Below are 25,102 nucleotides of genomic sequence, written 5' to 3'. Positions count from 1 at the left end.
GGACCAGAAGGAGATCAGAATTATTCAGAATCTATACTGGAACCAAATGGCAAAGGTGAGGATTGATCAAGACCAATATACGGATGAATTTGAAATCCGGAAAGGTGTCCGCCAAGGCTGCATACTCTCTCCGATGCTTTTTAATTTATATGTTGAAAATATATTTGCGGAAGCATTAGAAGACACGGAATTAGGCATTAAGGTGAACGGCATACCAATTAGCAACCTACGCTATGCGGACGACACAGTGATTATAACTGATAATTTGGAAGATCAGCAGTTATTACTTGATAGGGTGAATAGCATAGGTAAAAAATATGGCCTCAAAATCAACATTTTGAAAACGAAATATATGGTCATTAGCAGAAACCCTCCAGAAAACCCGATAATATGCATAGGTGACGATCGCATAAAACGCGTGAAAACTTTTAAATACCTTGGCACCACAATCAATGACCAATCGGATCCACAACAAGAGATAAAAACCCGAATACAAATGGCAAGACAAGCTTTTGTGAAATTCAGACCGCTCCTATGTAATCAAAACCTAAATTTCGAAATACGCTACAGAATGGTCAAGTGCTACATATGGTCCATCTTGCTTTATGGCATGGAAACGTGGACTTTGAAAAAAACATCTATCAACAAACTTGAAGCATTTGAAATGTGGTCATTGAGAAGAATGATGCGCATACCTTGGGTGGATAGAGTTCGAAACGATGACGTCCTTAAGAGAGCCGGCGTGGAAAGAGAACTCTTTGAATTAATTAAAAAACGCAAGATTGGTTACCTCGGGCACATATTGAGAGGAGCAAAATATGAAATACCACAGTTAATCCTACAAGGGAAGATCGAAGGTAGGAGAGGAGCCGGCCGCAAACAATTATCCTGGTTAAGGAATATTAAAGAATGGACAGGAATACACAATACAGGCGAGCTGTGTCACGCCGCCAAGAACAGAATTCTAGTAATGAGATAGTCGCCTACGCACTTTGGTGTATGGCATGTTAAGAAGAAGAAGGTAGGAGGAAGAAATTCATTGTTTGCGGCAACAGAAGTGGTGGATATATCGACAGTTTTATCTGTGGACCGGGAACCGTATTTTGTGTTGTATTTGGTGGTACCATATTGTTTGATATTGGGGTAGCAGGAATGGGTTCAGCTGGAAACGTTTGTTTATTTGGGAGAGGATTGCTAGGGGGATTTTTACAGTTATTTGCTGTATGTCCATATTTTTTGCATAGAAAACATGCCATTTTGTCTGTGAAGAGAAATATTCTGTACGAATTATTGTCGAATGGAATTATTAACAAAGTTTCAATTTCAAGGCTCTCTGTGGTTGGAGTAACGTATACCTGTCTTCTGAAGCTCTTAATATGCGTAAATTCATCACCGGGGATTCCAGCTTTAATATATGACACTGGTGAAGCAAGTTGAAGACCTAGATCTTGAAGGTGTTTTTCTATAATTTCATGAGGTATTGATGGACAGACGTTGGAGATTATTAGTCTTTTGGCTGGGGTAACCAGTCTTCTTACGGGTAGTTCTACAGAGTTGATTGCAATTGTAGGATTTGTTAAGTAGATGCATAACCGATTATTGGAAATTCTTGAGGCGAAGCATATGTTTTTGGGGCTAACAATGTTACCTATGGCTTTGACGTAGTCGAGTAGTAATAAGTTTGGTTCAGCATGTATTAATATGGCTTGATCTTTTTTGGGATATTTTGGTTTAGGTTTTAATATAGTAGCAGTTGCATATGAATTTGGATTATTACTGATGATGTTGTTTCCAGACATGGTGTTGCTAACTGTAGGAGAACATTGATTTAAGTTGTTACTCATGTAGTCAAAAGTAACTATTTTTGGTTTTCTTGTAATAAAGTTTCGACTAAACCAGTCCTTGATAGGACTGGCTTATGTCAAATGTGACAAAAATGTCAACACAGCTGAATGTTTTGGTTAGAAAAGTATTAATAAACAATTTCTTACCGAATAATATTACAGATCTTGAAGTTAAAAACTCTACACAACAATTACTAATCACTTTGTGATGGTTAAATACTTCTAAAAACTGGTATTTACTGCGATAAACAGCCAATTTTTACACTGATTCACAGAGCGGTATGTACTCGTTCGAGTGACATACTGTCAATCCTTGTATATTGAAATCAATCAGAAACAAGAAAACTGCAAAATACCCAGTGTGTTCAATATACTCGTAGTTTATGGAAATAAAATCTAAAAAAAATGAGATTTTATATCCTTGTTTAACTTTATTCTATTCTAAATATAGTTTTATGTAAATACTAAGTGATTATTTTTTATACTAATATATTTTTTTTGTTACAGCACGTCCAATCTCAAATGAGGCAGGAATGCAAGTGCCACGGAATGTCTGGTTCGTGTACGGTCAAAACCTGCTGGATGCGCCTTCCTCCGTTTAGAGTCATCGGTGATCTTCTTAAAGATAGGTTCGACGGCGCTTCCCACATCACAACTTCCAATGGCGGCAACGGCCGAAACAACAACAAAGGACACAGCAACAGACTGCCCAAACATCCAAAGATGAACGCCATAATGTCGAACAGCATCCACTCCAAAAGAGAAAACAGAAGGAGGCTGCACAAATATAACTTCCAATTGAAACCGTTTAATCCAGAACACAAACCTCCGGGTACAAAAGACCTGGTATACTACGAAATGTCTCCTGGCTTCTGCGAGAAGAATCCCAAGTTAGGAATCCAGGGAACACATGGGAGACTTTGTAATGACACCTCGATGGGTGTAGAAGGGTGTGATATCATGTGTTGCGGCAGAGGATACCGCACTCAAGAAATAGTAGTTGTAGAAAGATGTAACTGTACTTTTCACTGGTGTTGTGAGGTTAAGTGCGATATTTGCCGAACGCGGAAAACAATCCATACTTGTGTCTAAAACTTTTTTTCAAATTTAAAGTTATTGCCAAATTTTTACTACTGGAAGTAGGTAAAAAGCAGATACTAATATATAGGGTGTTCCTGCTTAAATAGAATATAATTTTGCAAGAAAAATATACTCAATTTGTGCGGTTTACCACATCCCTCAAAATCAGAGTAATGAGATGAGGAGAATTTTTTTAGTTTTCTCCTACAACATTCTTCTGCAACAAAATCTTTATTTTTTAATTCTAACATATAATTTTGGGGTGGAACATGAACTGCTCTTATTGAATTCCACACAAGCATAGTGTTCAAATCCAAAAAAAGTTATTACAGCAATAAATGCTATTCCAGTATAAACTATGTAAAAACTAATATAATATTTGCACTACTCAGAGTACAAACAGTACGAAACTCATAACTATGAAGTCACTTACAATGGTTATAAACTACTAATAGCTGAAAAGTGTTTTGTTTTGCCATTTGGCAGGTTAACCAAATTCAAATAGTGTTTTTCATTATGTTCTGAAAATAAATAGTATTTTAATTAATTTTCACAAAGTTAATTAATAATTTATATATTAGATAACAATTACAGTGCTCTACAACAAATAATATAATTATCTTCTAGAAGGATGGTGATCTTTGTAGTCTATTAAAAATAGATAAATGTTTCCATCTCTTTAAATTTGTAACAAACTGTCAAAATGAGGAACACACTATGCATTAGTTATTATCTGCACACTTGTACATATTATCATATACAATATTCAATTAAATATGTTGTACATATGTTTTTAACTTATTATATATACAGGGAGTTCCAATATTTTCGTAATTAGGTGCCAATTGTGGACCTTATGTTACAATTTGTTTATAACATTGTCTTATTTATTTATAAAAGGTGGACGTAGTCGTACTAATATTAATCTAAAAATTGTGCCAATCCGGTAGTGAACAATAATTTGCATCAGTATTATTATGTAAAATAGAAAGACTGATACTTAGCTTTTAGAGGAATGTATATAGTGACTAAAAGTTTCTAGGATTTTTTGTGTATTCTTAAATGTTCCCTTACAGCCTAAATTATTTTCATAAATTTTTCTTTAAATGATGTGGATATCTATTATATTCTATTGATGTTTATTAATCAAAACCTAAAGAGTGTTAAATTCAATATATGTTTCCTTTATTTTCCTATGAGCTTTAGGGTATATTCAAATGACATAATAGTATTGAAATTAAAATATTATGCATTTTCTTCTACTAAGAATGCCGTCTTCCTACGGAGGTTGCAATCATAATGGCTATTTTTATTTTGGAACTTGCTGCTCTAAAAAAATCAATCGATCGGCACTGATACTAATCACGTAGATTATTCAACCAAGAATTCAACTTTTTCAAGATGCTATTTTGTCGTCAGTAAAGATCATAAAAGTTCATGTTATAATGGATCCGTTTTCTTTTTTACCTGTTATTTACCTTTTCGATATAAGCCTCTCTTAATCATCTCCAGTTTTCTCTATTATGAACTTATTTAGTCCCAGTTCTTTTTAAGTCGTCGTACCATTTTAGTTGCGGTCTTTCTTCGCTTGTTCATTCTCTTTTTGGTCCCCATCTGGTCACATTTCTTCTTCAGCTTCTGCTATTTCTAGCCACATGTCTGGCTCTATATAATTTTTCTACCTTTCTATTTTATCTATCTAACTTCTAAAGTTGTTTCTATAAGTTTTTTTTCTATAGGTCTCTGGTGTACTTGTAGTTTAGTTAATTTCTTCTTGTCCAACATCTATGTTTTAGAGCCATATGTGGTGACTGATAGGATAGATTCATTGCATATCTTTGTTCTTAACTTTAGAGGAATTCTCATGTTTAATATGTATTTTAATATATATCATATGCTACCTAGCTCAACTTAATTCTTCTATTAATTTCGTGTTCTTGTCTTTATTCTTCCACCTTTCCGTGGCCTTTCTTTTGGTCTTGCGACGTGCATTTTACTATCTAAGTTTCCAAAGTTTAAAGAATTCTGAGATTGGTACCTCTTGGTAGAGTACCTGGATCTCTCTACTCTGTTTTCGTTAATTGATCAAAATTTCTTGACTTTTATTTCAAAGACTTCCAGCTTTCGTTTTGTATCTTTTGCCATCACTCATGTCTTGCAACCATAACATACTATTGGACTAATAATAGTTTTGGAGACCTTGATTTTCAATTTCCAGTGTATGTTTTTGAAGCGGAACACAAAGGCGACGAGTGAAAAGTAAGCTTTGTTTTCCTTTTCTATTCTTCTTTGAATTTCTAGTTCTTCTGTTTCATCTGTGTTTAATGTTTAAAACCTTATACAGTTTCAATATCGTCCTCTAATTCAACTGTGCCACTGTTTCCCTAGCTCTTGCCTGTGTTAGCTTTTTTGTATTTTAAATATTTATTTATAAACAGGTCTCTTCTGCCCCTGTATTTAATTGTGAATATATTTCTAACGACAGTTTTATTCTGCGAGACATAATGCTAATGTCATCGGCACAGGCGGCAATCTGTATTGATTTATTTGTTTTAAAATTACCTTTTACTATATTCAGCTGTCTTATTACATATTCGAGAGTCAGGTTAAATAGACCAGCACGTCTCCTTGCTTCAATCGTTTGACTATTGGAAAAATCTCAGTGAGCTCATTTTTTAATCTGACAGTTGCTGTGGACGAGTTTATTGTTGCTTTTTACTAGTCACATGTATTTTTGGGAGATGTTAAAGCTATGCAATATTTGATATAGGTTTTGTCTACTAATTCAGTTGTCGATGATTTCCTGATCATTTACTTTTATTGTTAGGTGTTCGTTTTGTTGGTTGGTAATACAATTTGTCTTTGTGGTACTGATTTCCAATCCCAATTTCCTTTCTTGATGATGTAATTATTCTAGCGTTTTCTTAATTAATTATGGTATGTTAATTTCTAGATTGTCCAATTCTAATTATTTGAAAACATCTTCAAGTGTAAGAGTGAACAGTTAAGGGGATATTATTTACCTTTGTTTTACTCATTTTTGTATCATAACTTTTTCTGTTAGTTCATTCTTAGTAGCTGCATTCTTAAGGTTGTGGTTGGTTAGATCTTTTAATTAAAGTGATATATCTTTTCTATTATTTTTTTAACCATATGTAGCTGTTTTGTTGTATAATTATGCTTCTTGAATAGTGCCTGCTCATTTGTTGGTATAGCTCAAATTCCCTTTCCAGTCTATCTGGTATTCTTTTCGTAAAAAGCTTGTAGATTTGGGGCAGGAGATTTATCTGTCGATAATTTTCCTGTCTGGTAATCCAAAGTAATAAATTTGTCGAGAGTTATCCTAGTACCTATGTACCTATGACCAACGCTCTTCCCCATTCGTCTGCGACATCTTTTTCCATCTTGGAAAAACTTCATCATACCCTGCAGCTTTACTTTATTTTATCTGTTAGGGTGATGAATCCATCCCTTCTAATTGGATGTCAGGTATTTCTTCAGAGTTAACATTTATGATACGTTTTCGACTTTGTACATAGATATGTTGCTTTGTTTTATATAGTTCCCTCCAAAATTCTCTGTGAACTTTAACATCTCTTTCTCCTTTAGTCATATAATTCCTTTTGTTGCTTTCGTTCTTCTTTTAAAAACCTTCACCTCTCTGTTCTTTTGGATAATATTTTCTACTAGTCTAGTGTAGTGGTAGAGATGTATGTAATGTAATATAGTGGGCTATAGACATATATTTCTAGAATCCTCTTTTGTTAATACATTTCCAATGTTTATTTCTCACCTGTGCACTACTTGTGCGTGACTCATTTTTACTTGTACTTTTCCTAGTTTTAAAAAGGAAAGTACCTACTTGTCACTATTCTAACTTAACTTTTATATGAGATCTGATCTATTTCCAAGCCAAGTTACAAAAAATTATATACTTCAAACCTATTTTTTGAATGTTTAAATTTTAATATCATTAGAATAAGTTTTATCCAGTTCTTATCTAAACTACCATTGTCATGTCCCAAATTAATGAAAAGTTTATACCAATGCAACTTTCTTCCTGATATTCATTAGTTAATGATATTTCTTTCGATCTTTGTATTTTCTGGAGTTACTATAGTTTATGAGTTATTATTTTGCTAATTTTCCTATTCGGCCAGTATTTTCATTATTTTCATATATGTTCATATTTGGTTAGTTTAAGACCAAACTCTTTTATTACCTACAGCATTTGTGAATGATTTTTTTTATATAAATAATTGTTACAACACAAAAAAAAATATTTCGAAAAGCTTTTCAAAATATAAAAATAAAATAATAACTTTTGAATGCTTTTAATATTAGAGAGTTAAAATTGGCCAAATCCTAACCCGCATGTCTTATGTCTGATATGTACGTATGTGCAGTAAAAGCGTAACATACCAAAATCGATAAGCTATACATTTGTACCTATTTAACTAAGTAATTTCTTGGTAGGTAATGCTATCTAGACAGAACTTGGGTACTAATCCAACCAGATCTAAAAAAAATATCACACACTACACAATATAATTTCCACACAACTTCTATATCAAATATATATGAGATGTAACTGGCTATATGACCAACGGTCAAGTATATGCATACCTAACGACAAATATGTAGTTTTACGTGTTTAGCCTGTATTAACTCTCAATATTTTATCGCTGTTTTTAGTTATATTATTAATAATTTATTGAATTGTACATAATGATATCCAGCGTAGCATCTCATGATTGTAATATATTTTTATTTATTAATCTTTTATATTACTTATTTATTGCTTTCTATGTAAATTGGGATTTTTGTATATAATAAAGAAAATCTTTTGTAAATATTTTTGAACTTTTTCTATTCTAACAGTGATGCGAACTTGTATACATGCGAAATGTGAGAGATTTGTAATAAAAATGAATTAAAATAATACCCAGTTTTTTTATTTTTCCCATCTAACAAATAAAAACTAGTAATACTTTGTACGGATCAAAAATTTAAAGGTTAAATTTGAATTAAATTTATATAATTACTATAATCAGTTAATAAAAATAAAAACGACATTATCAAATTTTTAAAATCTAAATCTAAATTAAAAAAAAATTGATAAATGTCGTTTTTATTTTTAATAATTGATTATAGTAATTGTAAAATGCATATATATTATTTTTCATCCTAAAATCATATCACTTTATTCAAGATTTGCGTTGTCAGAACTCACAGTGTTGCCAAAACATCAAGAATAGTAAATAAAAAGTAAGAAATTTTTAAACTGTCAACTAGGTATATGTCTAGGATACACTAGTCAATTGCATTTTTAAGATGAACAAATAATTGCATTTTCACAATTTCTTTTTTATCTTTTCAATAATGTAGGAAACGGGATACGTTTAATCCATAAAATTATAAAAGATCACATAAAAATTTATAATTTTAAATACATTTTAAAACTCAAATAGTGAGGCATGAAGCAAATCAATAATTTTTATTTAAGTATTTATGTAATTTGCATCTAAATTAGGGACAATTTAATGTGACATTAAAAAGGGCTGGGAAAGCCAGTGTGACAAAAAGAAAATAAAAAGTGGTATATAAAAGAAAGAAGGAATATCGTTAAACGAATGGAAATAATTGCAATAACGTAAAATGAGTTCAACTGATTTATAACATTTCAGGAATGGGTTGGGTAACATTCGAGAGAACCTAATCGAATTGCGTTATGAAGAGGCCGTGCAAAAGAAACTGACGAGTGCACTAACAGCTAACAGTCGGTCTCAAGGTATAAAGTACCACTTTTTATTAAATTAGTGTAGAAGTCATATTCATTCATTTCTCCATAGTAATGAGATAGTTTGGTTTTTAAAGAATATATCGTTTGCGCATCGTCAATAAATTCATCCTCATTACCAGCATTGATTATAATATATCTGTAAAAAAAATAAAAAGTTTTATAAACATAATAAACCTTTTACTATCTGTTTTTGTAGTTCTTGTAGTTCTAACACTTCTTTTGTTTTCATTTTACCATGAATAACCCATTGTTCCATTTTGGAATATCCATGTTGCATCAATGAAACAAACTTATAAAAAGATGCTTTCTTCTCTGCAATATAATTTATTATAAGTTCCCTTTACTGCAATAATAGGAAGTTCCATATGTGTACGCCTTGGTGAATCTTTTTCATATAATATATAACAATATTCAACAAACAAAATTCTTATTATTAAGATTATAAATTATCGGCATCACTCTCAGCATTTATGCCAATTCCCCAAATGCCATTGATATTTAAATTATACTCGTATCAGCGACGATTTTTTAATCTATTTAAATAAAATTATTATTTTTTTGCAGTATTAAACTTAAACAGTTGTTTTATAAAAATTATAATAAAAACAATGTTTTTTTTAAATCCATATAATTCTAAAATTCTCAATGTAGCACGATTCCATTCTTTTTGCTATAATACCAGGATTAAGTCTTGGAATCTTGGAAGTCTTATAGGTAAGAGTGTGTAGTTAGTAGATGTGCTTAAAAAAAGAAAAGAAGAGTACAAATTTCTTGTATTCAAGAGACTAGGTGAAAAGGACAAAGGGCGAAAGAACTAGGTGAATGATACAGGTTGTGGTATGTAGGAAAAAGTAACACTAGAAATGGAGTATAATTAATAGTATAATTGCTGATAATGAAATGAAAGATAACGTAGTAGAAGTTGTAAGAATGAGTAATAGAATAATATCAGTGACATTTGTACTTGATAAAAAAGTATTAATTTTTGTGCATGTGCACTCTCCTCAAACAGGGTAGGAAGGGTTTTTATCCCTAATGCACATCCAAAATTTGAAAGAAAAATTGAAAAAAGTCTACGAATTTGCTCGTAAAAGTTTGAAGCTTCAAAGTGATAAAACCAAGTCCAGGCTCGACATGCATGCTACAGGTACAACTTTTAAAAGAGGTGACCCAGTATGAATAAATAATCCTACACGTAAGAAAGGACTTTGTCCAAAACTTTAACGAAACTGGGAAGGCCCGTACACCGTCCTGCAGAACATAAACGATCTAATCTACCTAATCCAATTTTCAGCTAGAAGTAAACCCTAGGTAGTTCATATCGAAAGATAAGCTACATAATATGAAATTAATCTATCCTGTTGGCTTCAATCGGTCCCTGATAGACCAGTTATTGGAGAAAAATAATTATAAAGGAGGAAGCAATGTTACGACAATTCCGTGAGATTTATTTCATATAAAAGAAGTCCCTTGACGAAAAAAAAGTAATGAAGAAGTCTAGAATTTTCGAGATATAATCGAAAATCATAAAATTTCTGGTGAAGTCTGTAACGTCAGAAAATCATAGACGTACCTAGGTATATATTAACGGCCGAGGAGCATACCGGCGACACTAGATCTACTGAAGACAAGATCTCTTGCGATTTTCCGAGCTTTGGAACTTCTCACCCACTAAAAAAGACACTGCTATATTTACTTAATGTAAGACAGATACACAACGAAAAATGAAAAATAAGATGGTGTCTTCACTAAGCTCTGCAGATTGTTCAGTCTATGTTTGTTAATATAACGACTATGCAGAGAAACATAGGTTGTTGACAGTTTGAACAGTAGTATGTTGAAGTTTAAGTTATTATTCAGTTAAAGTTGTATTAAGTATTGAACAGAAGTTGGTGTTGAATAAAGTTATTTTAAAAGAAGTATAACAATATTAATAGGAAAATGTTTTGCATAAAATAGTTTTCTATTCAAAGGCTAGATTATCCTAGACGCAAAATACGCAATGCGTGTGGAAGGCAATAAATGAGACCACTAAAAGGTGGCACGGAATCAATGAAAAAAAAAATGGTTGCATTTTTATTTTTTTTGGTATCTAAAAACCATAAATGGTCCCAATAAAGTTCGATATGCTTCTGTTTTTGCATGCTCTATAGATACTCTGTTTTTTGTATGTTTATATTTATTTTGCCGATTCGGCGGCTGACTGACCGAGCACACAAAAATCCGTACATCTGTCCGGAACACATTTTTGGGACACAAGTCCAAAGTCAAGTCAAATAATTAATTCAATCAGTCATAGGGAGAAAAGCTCGTCTATCTAACACAAAAAAATATATGGCCTAAACACACAAAGTAAAACAAAAGATGTCCCATTACCCAGGGCATCTAAAGTAACACTCAGTACAAAAGCCTCCCCATTCATTATGGTACCGCTCCAAAGAGCGTAGGCGCAAAATTTCGGGCCAATGCTTTTTAAATGCAATCATTTTTTTCGAATCCTGAGAAAACTCATAAAAGAAAAACTCTCAGAAAAATATTTTTGAAAAATTTAAACGCAAAATGAAAGAATACATTATTACCGAGGGCCGAAAGTCCCTTAGAATAAACAAAAAGCTTTTTTGAATGAGATATTTGACATTAAAAATCACACTAAATTTTCTCTTTTTTTCACCCCTGTAACTTATTAAAATAAACATTATAGAAGTTTTCAGGGACTTTCGGCCCTCAGTAATAATGTATTCTTTCATTCTGCGTTTTAATTTTTCAAAAATACCTATAAGTTTTTTTAGGATTCGAAAAAATGAATGCATTTAAAAAACATTGGCTCGAAATTTTGCACCTACGCTCTAGTACCAATTGTATGTGTGTGTTATCCCGATTTTGTATTTCTGCACACTTTTTTCTCTAGGTTTCCAATACCTCTTGCGTGTCTATTTTGAATAGGGTAGGATAAACAGTATCTCAGATTAACGCCCTTTGTCACCTTGAACGGTTCGGAAACTTTTTGGGCATAATATTTTAAACTGTTTTGAGATATATAAATACGAGATGACCAGGTAGATGTCGAGCTTTACGTTTTTCTTTTATCCGTTGAAGGGTAAATGTATTATCCATGTACGATATTTATGCCCGAAATCCATTTTTCTTTATTTATTCTGATTTAATTCTACTCTTAACTATTTTGCCGTATATAATCTATTGAACTCTTGATACTAATTTCTCCGTAGTTCCTCCAAATCTTTCTGTCACCTTTTTAGGATGTATGCATGGAGCTTTTATAATGAGAGATAACAGATACTTAATACTTCAGTTTATAATCAACGGAAAACTGGAGGAAAGAGATAAATTGATAGAAGGAAATGATCGTGGCTTCGAAACCTTCGTTAATGATCTGGCTTATCAGCAGATCAATTGTTACATGCCGCACAAAATCGAGGAAAATATTGTCATAGAAGCTACCAACGCTTAAATCAGGACACATTACTCAAAAAGTTCTAAGGAGAAAATCGACAAATGGTAAAAAAGAAATCATAAAAATAAAAAAAAGTTGGAAATATTACCACCAACAGAGATGAATTACTAAGGGTAGTAGAAGATTTCTATACAGAATTATACAAAAGTCAACTTTATCAAACAGTCAACAAAAGTCAGCCATGATGAGCAACTAACAGAAAAGGTAGAAAATTTAGGAAAAAGATTAGTTTCACCAAGGATCGAAATTGATGCCTGATAAATCAATAGAAGAAATAACACCCTGAAGAAAATGAAAAGAAATAAAGCTCCGAAAGAAGATAATATTATTATAGAAGCTGCTTATATTGGAGGATACAGACTTTTAGAGAATATAAAGAAATTGTTCTATTTATGTTTATACTAAATTATACTTACAAGATAGCACAGTGCACTTACTGTGTTATTACACAAAAAGTTAGAAGTTATTCACAAGAATAATATCAAATAGACTAGAAACAAAATTAGACTATTACCAAAATAGGCAAAAGACACGTTTTATAAAAACGGTGGAACTAACGAGCACCTTTACTGCATAAAAGGAAAAAATTGATTGAATATAACCAACCATGTGTCCTAGTGTTCGTAGACTTTCGCAAAGCATTTGATACGATAGAAAGGGTATTAAGAGCGTTGGAGAAAAGTCGCACACATTATCGGTACTTAATTCAGGCTACAGCAACCAAACTTGGTAGTAGGGAGTAGCCAAAGAAGACTGGAACGCTCACTACTTGGACTGATTCTCAGAGACAGGGTTAGAAACGAAGAAGTAAGAAGGACATGCGTCACAGATGTCATATATCGCATAGCATGACTAAAGTGGAACTAGGCCAGCCATATGGCCATAATGAATGACGGGCGGTAAACCCAAAAAATTACAGTGTGGATAGAAAAAGCAGATAGAAAAAGCAGAGGCAGACCACCTACACGATGGACAGACGTCAAAAGAATTGCTGGGAATTGGCTGCAGGAAGCTCAAGACCGAGAGAACTGGAAGAAATTAGGGCAGGTATGTTCAACTTTGGACTCAGAAGGCTGGATGATGGTGATGATGTGTTAAGCAAAAAATTGTAAAAAAGTTGGCTTGTTTCATTTTTGTGTTTGAGTTATTACGTGAGAGTAATTAACTTACCAACCGATGAACGTTTTATTTCACAGTCAACTCTAGTTATGATGTTTTTCGATGTCAGTATAGTTTGTATGTATAAACTAGAATAATAAAGTTTTATATGTCTTTCATTTTTTCAACATACAAACCGCCATTACAGTTTCATTTACTTCTGTATAGTGTTTTTTGCGCCACATCTTGTTTCTGTTTTTCAAAATACGGTCCTATATACACTACGTAATTAAGATTATGATGCAGTTAGTATAAAAATGTATTAAAACTGTATAAGAGTTTTTAATCATCGTCTTCCTAATCAGTATATCCTTGTGGATATTGAAAAGTATTATATTGTATCGTTTCCGTGCCACACTGTAGGTCGTATCTACCATCCACCAAATAAAAGCATGTGATTTAAAGTGGCATTGGCTCGAGTTGACTATTCAATAAAAAATGACTGGTTCCGAGACTGGTGGCACCAGCAAAACTGCAACAAGATGTAAATATAATAATTTCCATTCATAAATATTTTGACCGTATTTTAGTAAAATTTATGTAAGCAGGTACAGAAATGACGAACCAGTTTTACTACAAAAGGCCATGCTACTTGTTGTCATACATATCAAATGTGTACCTGTCAATCAAGGAAACTTCTCGTATATATGTACATCGATCGGACAGTAAATTTAAAATCGCAAAAACTATACATATTTGTTTTACTAATTTTTTCATGTTTTTCTTGATTTAATTGAAATCAAAATTAGCTTTTTTCGGTTTTGCTCCGTTTATACCTCCAGCTGTCTTTTATGACTGATGGTCATGAATCACAGAAAAAGAAGTATTGTTACATTGTATGTTACCTATTAAAATTATTGCGTATTTTTACATCAGGTTACAGAAGTACCGGGTAAATTTTATTTATTTCTTTAGAGTATAGCACAACACAAGGTAAGTTTACATAATATATAAATGCAGTGCATGTGTTACAAACAAACATATAACTATATATTCGTATTAAATAAATCCTATTTTATTACAAGATCCAATTCAAGTATCCACTCAAAGCTGGTATGAAAAAAGTCGTTAAGATCCCGAGGATATGCTCTCAATACTCACTCTTTCACTATGTGATCAATTGTTTGGTTGGATTGTCGCAGGATCAAGCTGGATTGGTACTTTTTCTCCATTTATGTAAGCTATAGGCACGTATACCACATTTTATTCTAATGCGCTTTAAGGTCTTCTAGATATGCCGTGGTTTGAGCATCTGCCATTCGGAGTTAATGTTGAAGTTATTCGATGTCAGTTGTTGCACTAATAACATTGGCGGTTTCTTTGACCAAAGTCCAGGATATTCTCATCGATAGGGAGTTTATTTTATATTATTAGATTATTTTCCTATATTCCTTTATCAGGGAGTTTTGTCTTCCTACGGTAGGTGTGGGTAAGTAGCTGAGTGTGGCAGCCAATAAGATGGAGTAGTTTTGATGCATCCACTAAACGTTTTCATTGTTATGTTAATGTTATGTATGTGACTAATTACACCAGACTATAATGTATCGTTATGTTGCAAATCGACGTCATCGAAGCAGTGAACGAATTTGTATACCTGGGAGCGCTCCTTAATACTGAAAATAATACTACCGCAGAAATAAACCACAGAGATAAACCGCAGAATTTGCACGGCCAATAGCTGCTACTTTGCATATATTGAAATGCTACAAAAATACAACTCTACAAAACAATAATACGCCCAGTCCTATCATACGGTTCAGAGACCTGAACTCGAACAAAAAGTAATGAAAACATATTAGGATATTTCGAAAGAAAAGTACTAAGGCGAATCTATGGAGCAGTGAATGACAATGGAGTGTGGAGAAGACGATACAACTTCGAACTTTATTGAATATACCAGGAAACAGATATCGTAAAACATATTCAGATAGGACTTCTAAGGTGGATAGGGCATGTAATGCGGATGGAACAAAATGACCCAGCTAGAAAAACGCTCCTTTATAGATCCATTGGTCAGGGAAGAAGAGGAAGACCCAGAACCAGGTTCCTTAATAACATTGATGAAAACATGGTGGAAGACGAAGGAAGACGATGAATAGGGACGACTGAAGAGAAGTTCTTGAGGAGGCTAGGACCCATGCAGGGTTGTAAAACAAGAATGGTGATGATAATGTATCGTCTGCTTATGCTCCCCAGCTAGTGCTACATATTCTCTGGACAAGGTTATTTCGGGTAATTATTTTTTGAGTTGTCGTTTCAAGGTATTTTTTGAATGATAATGTCTGTCTAAAATTATCCCAAGATATTTCGGATACAGTTAAGAAAGCCAGGCAGGGTATCACTGCCTTATTCAGTTAGACCTCTAATTCGTAGTTTGCCTTATTGTTTTTAAGGTGAAAGGAGCTGACTTCAGTTTTATTTTGTTTAATATTAATTGTCAGTTGATGAAATATTTGTATAATTTGTTGAAGTCGTTGTTCAGCGTATTTTGGATAGGTTCAATCAATTTGTATTGTACAGCTATGGTTAAATCATCAGCATATTCAAACTTTTTAGTATTGATTTTATGATCTGAGATATATAGATCTGAGATACATAGATTAAATAACATCGAAGTGTCTTTCAGAAAACATGTTTATCAGTAGCAGTGTTATATAACAAAATATCTGTTTCGACAGCTTATATAGGAGTCCTACTTCCTACACTGTATTATAGGTATAGGTATAGTATAGTATGTACAGTCTCCACAACATACGCATGACAACATCGTAAGAAATCAAATTGATTTTTTATTGATTAATCAGAGATACAGTAATGGATTGCAAAGAGTAAAAACGTACCCTGGAACAGATATCGGATCCGATCACAGTCCCATAGTAGAAAAATTGAAAATTAAGCTTAAGAAAATTAAAAGAAAATCCATAAAGAAAATTGATATAAATAGCTTAAAACAAGCTAACGTTAAACTAAAAGTCACAGAAAAATTAAATGAGGCAATAGCGGATATCACGGCAAGATATAAACAACCGGCCAATATACATACAAGACAAATATAGTATTAAAAAAGCTATCGTAACCACCACCAAGTCTCTGATCGCTTCCCAAGAGTACAAAAAGAAGAATTTAATGACTGACGAAATATTATCAATGATGAACGACCGCAGATCATCGAAATACGAAATATGAAAAGAGTGTCGCAAAGCTAAAGAGCAGTGGTTGCTAGACAGGTGTGCAGAGATGAAGAAATTAGAAGGAAAACATGATTACTTTAACATACGAATACATAAACTCGTTAAAGAAGTGACAGGTCATACAAAACCTTGCAGTTTTAACAGTATTGTGAAGGACAATAAATTAATTACTGATTCCAAGGATCTACTTTAACATTGGAGAAAATACACACACCAACTATACTCAGACAACGCTAGAAGATAATCTGAAAGTGAATATAAAAGTGAACCCTCCCCCAAAATATTGAAGTCAGAAATTGTAAGCTCAATTAAACAGAGTAAATGGGGAAAAGCACCAGGCCCAGACGACATGTACATAGAGGTTCTAACAATGTTGACTAAAGACAATATAGACGCCTTGGTAGATCTTTTTAATTATTTTTATGGGCCCGGTCAAATACCACAGGATTGGCTTTAATCAACCTTTATACCAATCCCAAAAAAGCCAAATGCTAATAGTTGCTACCAATTCCGAATGATCAGCTTATTGAGCCAGGTCCTAAAACTCTTCTTAAAGATAATTCACACAAGAATGTACAACAGATGTGAAAGAGACATTAGCCCCACACAGTTCGGTTTATACACATATATTTCGAAATACCAAGTACCAGTTCTTAAAGCTTATTATGGAAGGGAAGATAGAAGAAAAATGGGGTATCGGAAAAAAGAAATACTCATAGCTTAAAAACATAAGAGATTGGACAAACCTTAATGCCCATGCACTCTTTAGAGCCAGACAAGTCCGAGAAGAGTATGCCAGAATTGTCGCCAACATCCACTAATTGGATAGGGCACCATAAATTAGAATCTATGGAAATTAACAAATTAAAAAATATAGATATTATTTTGAATGTCCAACTTCAGATAAACAGTTCTCCCCTCCAAACTTATTTAATTAAAGACTATAAAGTGTTGGATGCATAACAAAATAGCTCATTTGAGAAAGGAACTCTGCCGAAACAGCTGTAGTGATAATTAATTATGATAAAAATTTTTGGAAGTGTTGAAAACAAAGTGTTTAGTGTTTTATTGTTTTTGGTTGTTGTCTTGTTTGACTGACTTTTGTCAGAAAAAAGAGTTTAACGCTGATTTAATTACTCTACTCTTAATTATTCTCACTCTGGTTCCATCTTCACTATTCCCTTTCTCATTAAAAATTATTTCCAAATAATCCAAGGTTTTTCCACCCTTGATTTTTTTATTTTTACATCAAAATGGGGTGGTTCTTCATTATCCACTATAAGATATTTACATTTTGCCACATTCATTTTTAGGTACGCCGGTTCATATTCTTCTTTTAATTTCCTTAGCAAAAGTGTATAAAAACCTTCTGTTCTTTCAGAGTTATGCCCATGCTTCGGCATTTTTGCACGCATTTCTGTAGGAATCTATCTAGGTAAATATTAAATAGTGTGAGTGATAAATTGCATCCTTTCCTTAAACCTGTAGTTGTTATTTTAAGCGGAGAAGTAATCTTTGTTCCTATTCTAATTCTTGCAGACTTTTCCTCATAATATTTTTGAGTAGCCTTGAACAGGGAGTGGACGTGTATGGTCTATTGGTCCATGCAAAAATGAAAAAGAATTGTATTTTAACTGTTATTCATATTATATAAATGACCTTTTCAGTACCTTTCAATAATTGCTCACTCCAACTAATGGCGATATTTTTGCAACAAATTTATTTTTCGGTTTTGAGATATTTGAAAATATATACTGACAGACCCTACCCGTCCACTCGTGTTACTTTTGGAAGTTAAGATCTTGTTTTTTGTAAAACCCCCATTTTATTAAAAATTTCAACTACTTGGAAAAATAAGTTCTTCCTGATACAATCCGACTTTCCGGGATTCCCGAATATAAATACCGATGCAAATATCCCTCGGTAAAATCCAGAATTTTTGAATCAAGTACTTTACTTTCGTCTTTTATATAAAAGGACAACAATGATTTATTCCAAATTCGTTAGCAGGTGTGTCTGTAAAGTTTGTGGTGATATTTATTTGCATTTATCAAAAATCAAGAAATAAAACAAGTAAGTGTTTCATAGCAGTATTCTAATAGTTAATTATGGATCCGTATGAAAGAGAAATTGAAAAATTAAGACAACTCTATGAAGAAGTAGAAACTGATATTGAAGAAGTGGAAAATATGGTAAAAAGCGACGACGATTCGATTGCTAACGAGAAGAAGAAACATCTGTTTCAGAAGAGAGTAGATTAGCCTATTATTATTGTAAGTATGGGACGAAATGGAGAAAAGAAGCTTTACCCCTAAATGTTCGTACTCAGGCAAGGAATATAATTACAGATTTGCCAGGAGTTACAGGAATGGGTAGAAAAGCTTCTACACCTGTTGAATGTTTTATGCTGTTTTTTGGTGATATTCTTTTTATCATCAAAGAAAATACTAACATATTTATTCGAGCTAACGCACACAAGTATGGTAATAAATATGACATCAAAGACACTGATGCGTGTGAAATAAAAGCATTATTGGGTTTACTATATTTGATTGGAACTCAACATGGTGGTCGTAAAAAGTTTTATGGTACTGATGGATTGGGAGCAGAAATATCTCCTGCTACAATGGCTTTCAGAAGAGTTAGGTTTCCATTGAGATGTCTAAGGTTCGATGATATTAATACTAGAGAAGAAAGAAAAGCGCTAGATAAACTTGCACCGGTAAGAAGCATTATTAAAATTTTCAACCAGAAATGCAAATCTAATTATTTTCCTGGACCATATATAACACTCGATTAAATGTTACTTGCATTTCGAGGAAGGTGTAGTTTTAAAGTGTATATTCCTAACAAACCTGACAAATATGGTTTAAAAGTATTATCAACCGTAGATGCTAGGACCTTTTACACAACACATTTAGAAATTTATGCTGGAACTCAGCCTGACGGACCGTTCAAGATTTAGAACTCTACAAAGAAATATTATTATGGATCGATGGTTTACTGGATATCAGACTGTAAAACGTTTGTTCAGAAGTTCACCAACTTACAGTCGTCAGTACCTTTTATTCAAAAAGAAGAAAATTGCAGCATCAAATAACAAACATTAAAAACCTATCTCGACGTTCATCTGTTTTTGCATTTGGTACCGATATTACTGCAGTGTCGTATGTACCAAAAAAATCAAAAAATGTATTGCTTTTGTCCTCTATGATTCTCGACAATAAAATTGATGAAGCAACTGGAGAAGAAGCATAACCAGAAATGATTACATTTTACAATCTGACAAAGGGAGGAGTAGACATTGTTGAGAAAAATATTTCCCTATAATGTTGCTAGAAACACTAGATGAATGCTTTCGAAATATACAAAAGAAATAATCGAGAAGTACAATTTAAAAATTGCAGAAGATTATTTATGAAAGATTTAGGAATAAATATGACAAATGAAAATATGGGAAGGAGAGCTTTGAACCCTCATTTAGCTCGAGTTGTATGACAATCAGCGTCGCGTCTATCAAATATGCCATACCCATTAGAAGTGACCACCAATAAAAGAGGAAATTGCAAATACTGTAAAACACGGAAAACTCAATATTTTTGCAAAATTTTTCTGTCCTGATTGTATATGGAGCATATTGTAGCATGTTGCTCTGAGTGCAGAGAGAACAATTTAGGGTAAAATTCAAACTTTTTTATTTTGTGCAGAGAATTTTTCTATTTTTTTTATAATCAAATTTATGTAGCTTAATATTTGTATTTTAATAAAACATTTAGGAATTTTGGAAAACATTAATTTACTAATCATTGCTAATAAAAGCTAAACAAAGCAGAAGATGCAAGGTTTTAGATTAATTACTATATTTTTTGAAAAATAAAACAAAACGAAAATACAATGCCAAAAGGTCATTAAGTAAGAGGCAGGTAAACCGACAAAATACTTAAAAACATTAGGTGAATGTTATCTGAAATTTGTGGGTCTTTTAAATTTTGGTCCAGATAGACGCTACCCGTCCACTGGTGAGATTTTCAGACCATTTGTCTGCTGACGAGGTAATAAGGACTGACTTTATTTTCAAATTCGTCATTTTTTTCACAACTGTGAAATCAGCACGCTATCATATGCTTTTTTCGAAGTCTATTATCAAAAACTATTTCATAGTTTACAAATTCGGTCGTTTACGAATTTATACAACCATTGTTAAAAAAAATAGTAAACAATTTAGTGTGACAATAATGATATAATTCACAGTTGAGCTATTTCAATTACGTCATGTTTGATCTTTCTATTACGTCTTTGTTTTGTTTGTACTTTTGTATCAAACCATGACTGTTAAAAATGATTTTCTTCGTTGTTCGATGAAAAAGCAAATTTTCACAACAATGGATCACCGGACCACCAATAGTGCGTTCAAAGAGCTAACCACAAGAAGAATCTAGATCTTAATAAGCAAATAATGGTCTAAAATATTAGTCAGGTAGCTTATTATCTTAGTTAAATCTAAACTAGGAAACCAGTTATTTATAATAAAGATGAACGTCATCGCAATTTCAAATGTTTTGTAACTCCATATGAAGACACAAATTTTTAAATAATAATCCTTAATTGAATAACTTAATAATAAAAACTTAAGTATATTAAAAATTAGCTTATCACTTGCATTTAACAAAAGTTGGACAAATCATGGTTTTATGATAGATATTCCTTTCAATCTTTGGATATCGCTTCATTAGGCCGAGTCTGACACGATTTTCCTCTGCTACTTTTTTAGGTTCTAAGGCATTTTTCCTCTAATTTTCCCGAAAATTTTTATCCGTCAGACAGGAAAATCGGAAAACAAGTTCTGTCAGATAATATGAAAAGTTGTTTTTGCTGTTAATGAAACTATCCCGAATAATTAGCTGGTTATCTATTAATTTGGTCAGAGTAGTTTTTCCGACATGTTCGAGTCGTCAGACGCATTAAATGACCTAAATTTATCATCAGTCTATTTTATTTTCGTGTTCGTATTATAATTTTTAAGCCGTTTAATTCTTCTTTTACTTCCACTTTTCCCCATTATGAGTTCGCTGTTTTTGTCCTTCACAACACTCTATTTTTTCAGTAAGCTTCTCTGAGGTCTCCATCTACCATAGCATTTCCTACGTATGTTTTTCATCTTGTAGCAGGTCTTTATCTGTGTCTTCTTCCCTGCGGGTCCCAGTCCAATATTCTTTTCGGCCACCTAGTCTCTGACATTCTTTGTACATGCCCATATCACTGCAGGACTCTGTTTTCCAACTTTTTTGTAATTAAGCATTCTATCCCTTATTGTGATTTGTAGACATCTTCTTATTATACATTTCAGTTCAACTATTCTTATTTTATTTCATATTGATGTTGTCATTGTCATTACTCCGTCTATATAGGGTAATCTTCATCACAATACCCTGAAAGATTCTTTTTTTTGTTTTCTTTGATTAGTGTATTGTTCCATATCACTCCATGGAGTGGTTTGGTGGCTTGTCTTCCAAGCTATTTAATTTAAAGAATATATTGTCTGACAGAACTTGTTTTCCACATTTTCCTTTCTGACATGTAAACATTTTCCTGAAAATTAGAAGAAAAACGCCCCAGAACCAAAGTCACAATGGAAAATCCTGTCAAACTCGATGCCTAATGAACGATACCAAAAGTTTGGAGAGAGTATATATCATAAACTTTCTTGTCGACGGGCACTCTAATTATACGGTTTTGTTCGCTTAGTGAGTGGTTAGTGTGACACTTTTCCGTATTACATTATACTCTATACTATATTATACTATAGTTAAATCTTGGATTTCTTCTCGGTGTGCCTATCCGTGATTAATGTTGAAAATCGTTATGGGAATATTTATCTTGTTTGCAACAGCGCGGAAAAACTGTTTCGTCTTCAACCTGGCTCTCCTCTTTCATCTATCTTGCCTTGTTTTAATAAATTATGTTACATGTCTCTTTGGGTGAAGCATAACATGGCTTAAATATTACAGTTTTTGATTTTTAACTGTTCTGACCATTTCCAAGACTTTTTCCATCCGCTGCAAAACAACCTCGTTACGAACTCTATGTACCCAACTTATTTGAAGCGGACCACAATTCGCAAGTTCACGCAGTTCGTAATTCCAATTAATTTCAGCTCTAGGTCAACACCATCTTCATCCAGGTCACAAAATTGATTTAAAAAACTCAAGAACCATAGCCCCCACCCGCTTCTATAAACCAAGAATTATCCGAGAAGGGCTGCATTTTATCACCTCTGCTGTTTAACATTTATATTAAACAGCAAAGACTTAGAGACCCATGGTCCAGAGACAAGAAACTGGTGTGACATACCTGATGTCAATACAATAATAAGAAGAGCAGAAAGATCCTTACGCATAATCCAACCAGCATGAACACCTACACGATGCATAGCGTACGGTTTCAGACGAAGAAGAAGAACATTATTTGATGCTGCCATAGAATCATGTATTATTAATTTAGGTGGAGATTCTGATAGCCAAGATCTATTCTCAGACTCAGACCCAGACACTTTTTTGGTAGACAGGTAAGTGTAATTAGTCTCAAACATTAAGCAACATTGTTTAATGTTAACGAGGAGATGACCAAATTCCTTCTCCAGGAACATGTTATTCCAACACAACAACATGGATTTGCCTCTGGTCGCTCTACTCTAACCAATCTCTTACATTTTGTTAACGACTGGACGTCATCCCTTAACAGTTCGCAGCCAGTCGACGTTGTTTATCTAGATTTCTCTAAAGCCTTTGACCGTGTACCTAAGCGCAGACTTCTACATAAGCTAGATCATTTCAGAGTTCGCGGTACTTTACTTCGTTGGATAGATGATTTTCTGACAGATCGATATTACAAAGTTAGAGTTGGCGAATCTTTCTCACAGGACAGGTTAGTGGAAAGTGGAGTGCCTCAGGGTTCCGTCCTCGGACCTCTGCTGTTTACGGTTTACACCAGCGATGTTCCTTATTATGTCTCAAGTAAAATATCGTTCTACGCTGATGACACAAAAATATATGCCAATCCAATCACAAACCAGCTAACCCTCCAAATGGACTTGGACTCTATTTTAACTTGGTGTTCCCAGTGGTTACTACCCTTAAACGCGGAAAAATGTGTAGTGCTTCGAATTGGTAAAAATAACCCACTTGTGCCGTACTTTGTTAACGGGCAGCCATTAGATTCTGTGTTTTCGTATAACGATCTTGGTGTTATCATAAACAGCAGCCTAACTTGGTCCGACCATATTACCTCTATTTGTAAACGTGCAAACTCCAGACTGTATCTTATTCGGAGGTATTTTTCGAAAGTTTCAATGCATTCATTCTGTAAACTTTACACTCTGTACGTAAAACCCATACTTGAATACGCTGGACCAACGTGGTATCCTGATCTGGTTCAAGACAATACTATGTTGGAAAACGTCCAAAGAAAAGCCACTCGAATTTCTTTGGGACCGAGAAGACCTTCTTATGCAGAAAGACTTAGTATGGTTAACCTAACTTCTTTTGAACTTCGCCGACAACGTGGAGACTTAATTACAACTTTTAAAATACTAAAATTCAATTTTGGAAATCTCGATGAAATGTTTACCATTAATCAAGATGAACGCCTCAGTTCAAACTGAAGAAAGAAAATTTTTCTACAAGATCAAGGCAGAACTTTTTACCAAATAGAGTTTTTAAGTGCTGGAATAACCTTTACGATAACATTGTCTCTGCTCACTCTACCAACTCAAAAACAGACTTGACCGTTTTACATTATAGTTAAAATATTGTTTTTCTTTTAAACCAAATATTGTAATTTTATTTCTTTTATTTGTAATTTTTGTTTTTTACTAGTAGGTTATTAATGAAATTTCTCAGTTGATATGTACGAGTATAAGAACCTCTTCTGGTTTGCGCGCAGCTCACGTCTATTGATATCTTGGGCATATACTACCATATTTAAAACAAAGCCCTACAAGTAGATCTGTGTATTTTTCTATACATTATATCCTTAACAGTGTCACTCCATTTGGCTTTATGTATATGGGGATTTGTATAGTTTTTTTCTGTAGTATCAGATTTAATTATTTTTCCGAGAAATATTAGATTTATAGTCTTTAGTAGTAGTAGTATTATTATTATTTAGAATTTAGTTGTAATATTTTTATTAAATATCTCAGTTTATTGTAATTCAAAATGCACTTGAAAAATCATCAAGAAACTCAAGCTATATTGATCCATATCTTTTTTTCGGTCACTTATTATTATTTTCTGGTATAGGTTATAATTAATCCGTATTTTTATTTAACTATATAAATTTTTATTACTTAATACTGTCTCATTTTCATGGTTTTTATCACTTTATCTGTAATATTAAGACCAAAACGTTATTGGTTTCACAAATTGACACCAAACGAAGACATAAGTAGTAAACCACAACAATTAACCAACAAAATACCACATTCTTTTAATGATAGTTCTCCGGAAAGCTTTGATCTGAAACACAGACTGTTGATGACCAATCAAAAAGCGTA

The 25,102-nt window shown here is 33.0% G+C and overlaps 1 protein-coding gene across 1 annotated transcript in view; it reads left to right on the top strand.

The window, feature by feature from the left end:
- The window catches only part of wg (Wnt family member 1 wingless), a 114,011-nt gene extending 106,151 nt beyond the window's left edge, over nucleotides 1-7,860 (top strand). The window contains exon 4 of the mRNA XM_072522792.1: nucleotides 2,352-7,860. Within this exon, the coding sequence (XP_072378893.1) occupies nucleotides 2,352-2,936 (585 nt within the window). The 3' untranslated portion in view covers nucleotides 2,937-7,860. The remainder of the gene's footprint in view (nucleotides 1-2,351) is intronic.
- Nucleotides 7,861-25,102: the final 17,242 nt, after the last annotated feature.

Source organism: Diabrotica undecimpunctata, chromosome 2 (genome assembly GCF_040954645.1).
Source record: "Diabrotica undecimpunctata isolate CICGRU chromosome 2, icDiaUnde3, whole genome shotgun sequence".
Classification (NCBI taxonomy): domain Eukaryota; kingdom Metazoa; phylum Arthropoda; class Insecta; order Coleoptera; family Chrysomelidae; genus Diabrotica; species Diabrotica undecimpunctata.
This window is presented reverse-complemented; position numbering and strand designations above follow the sequence as displayed.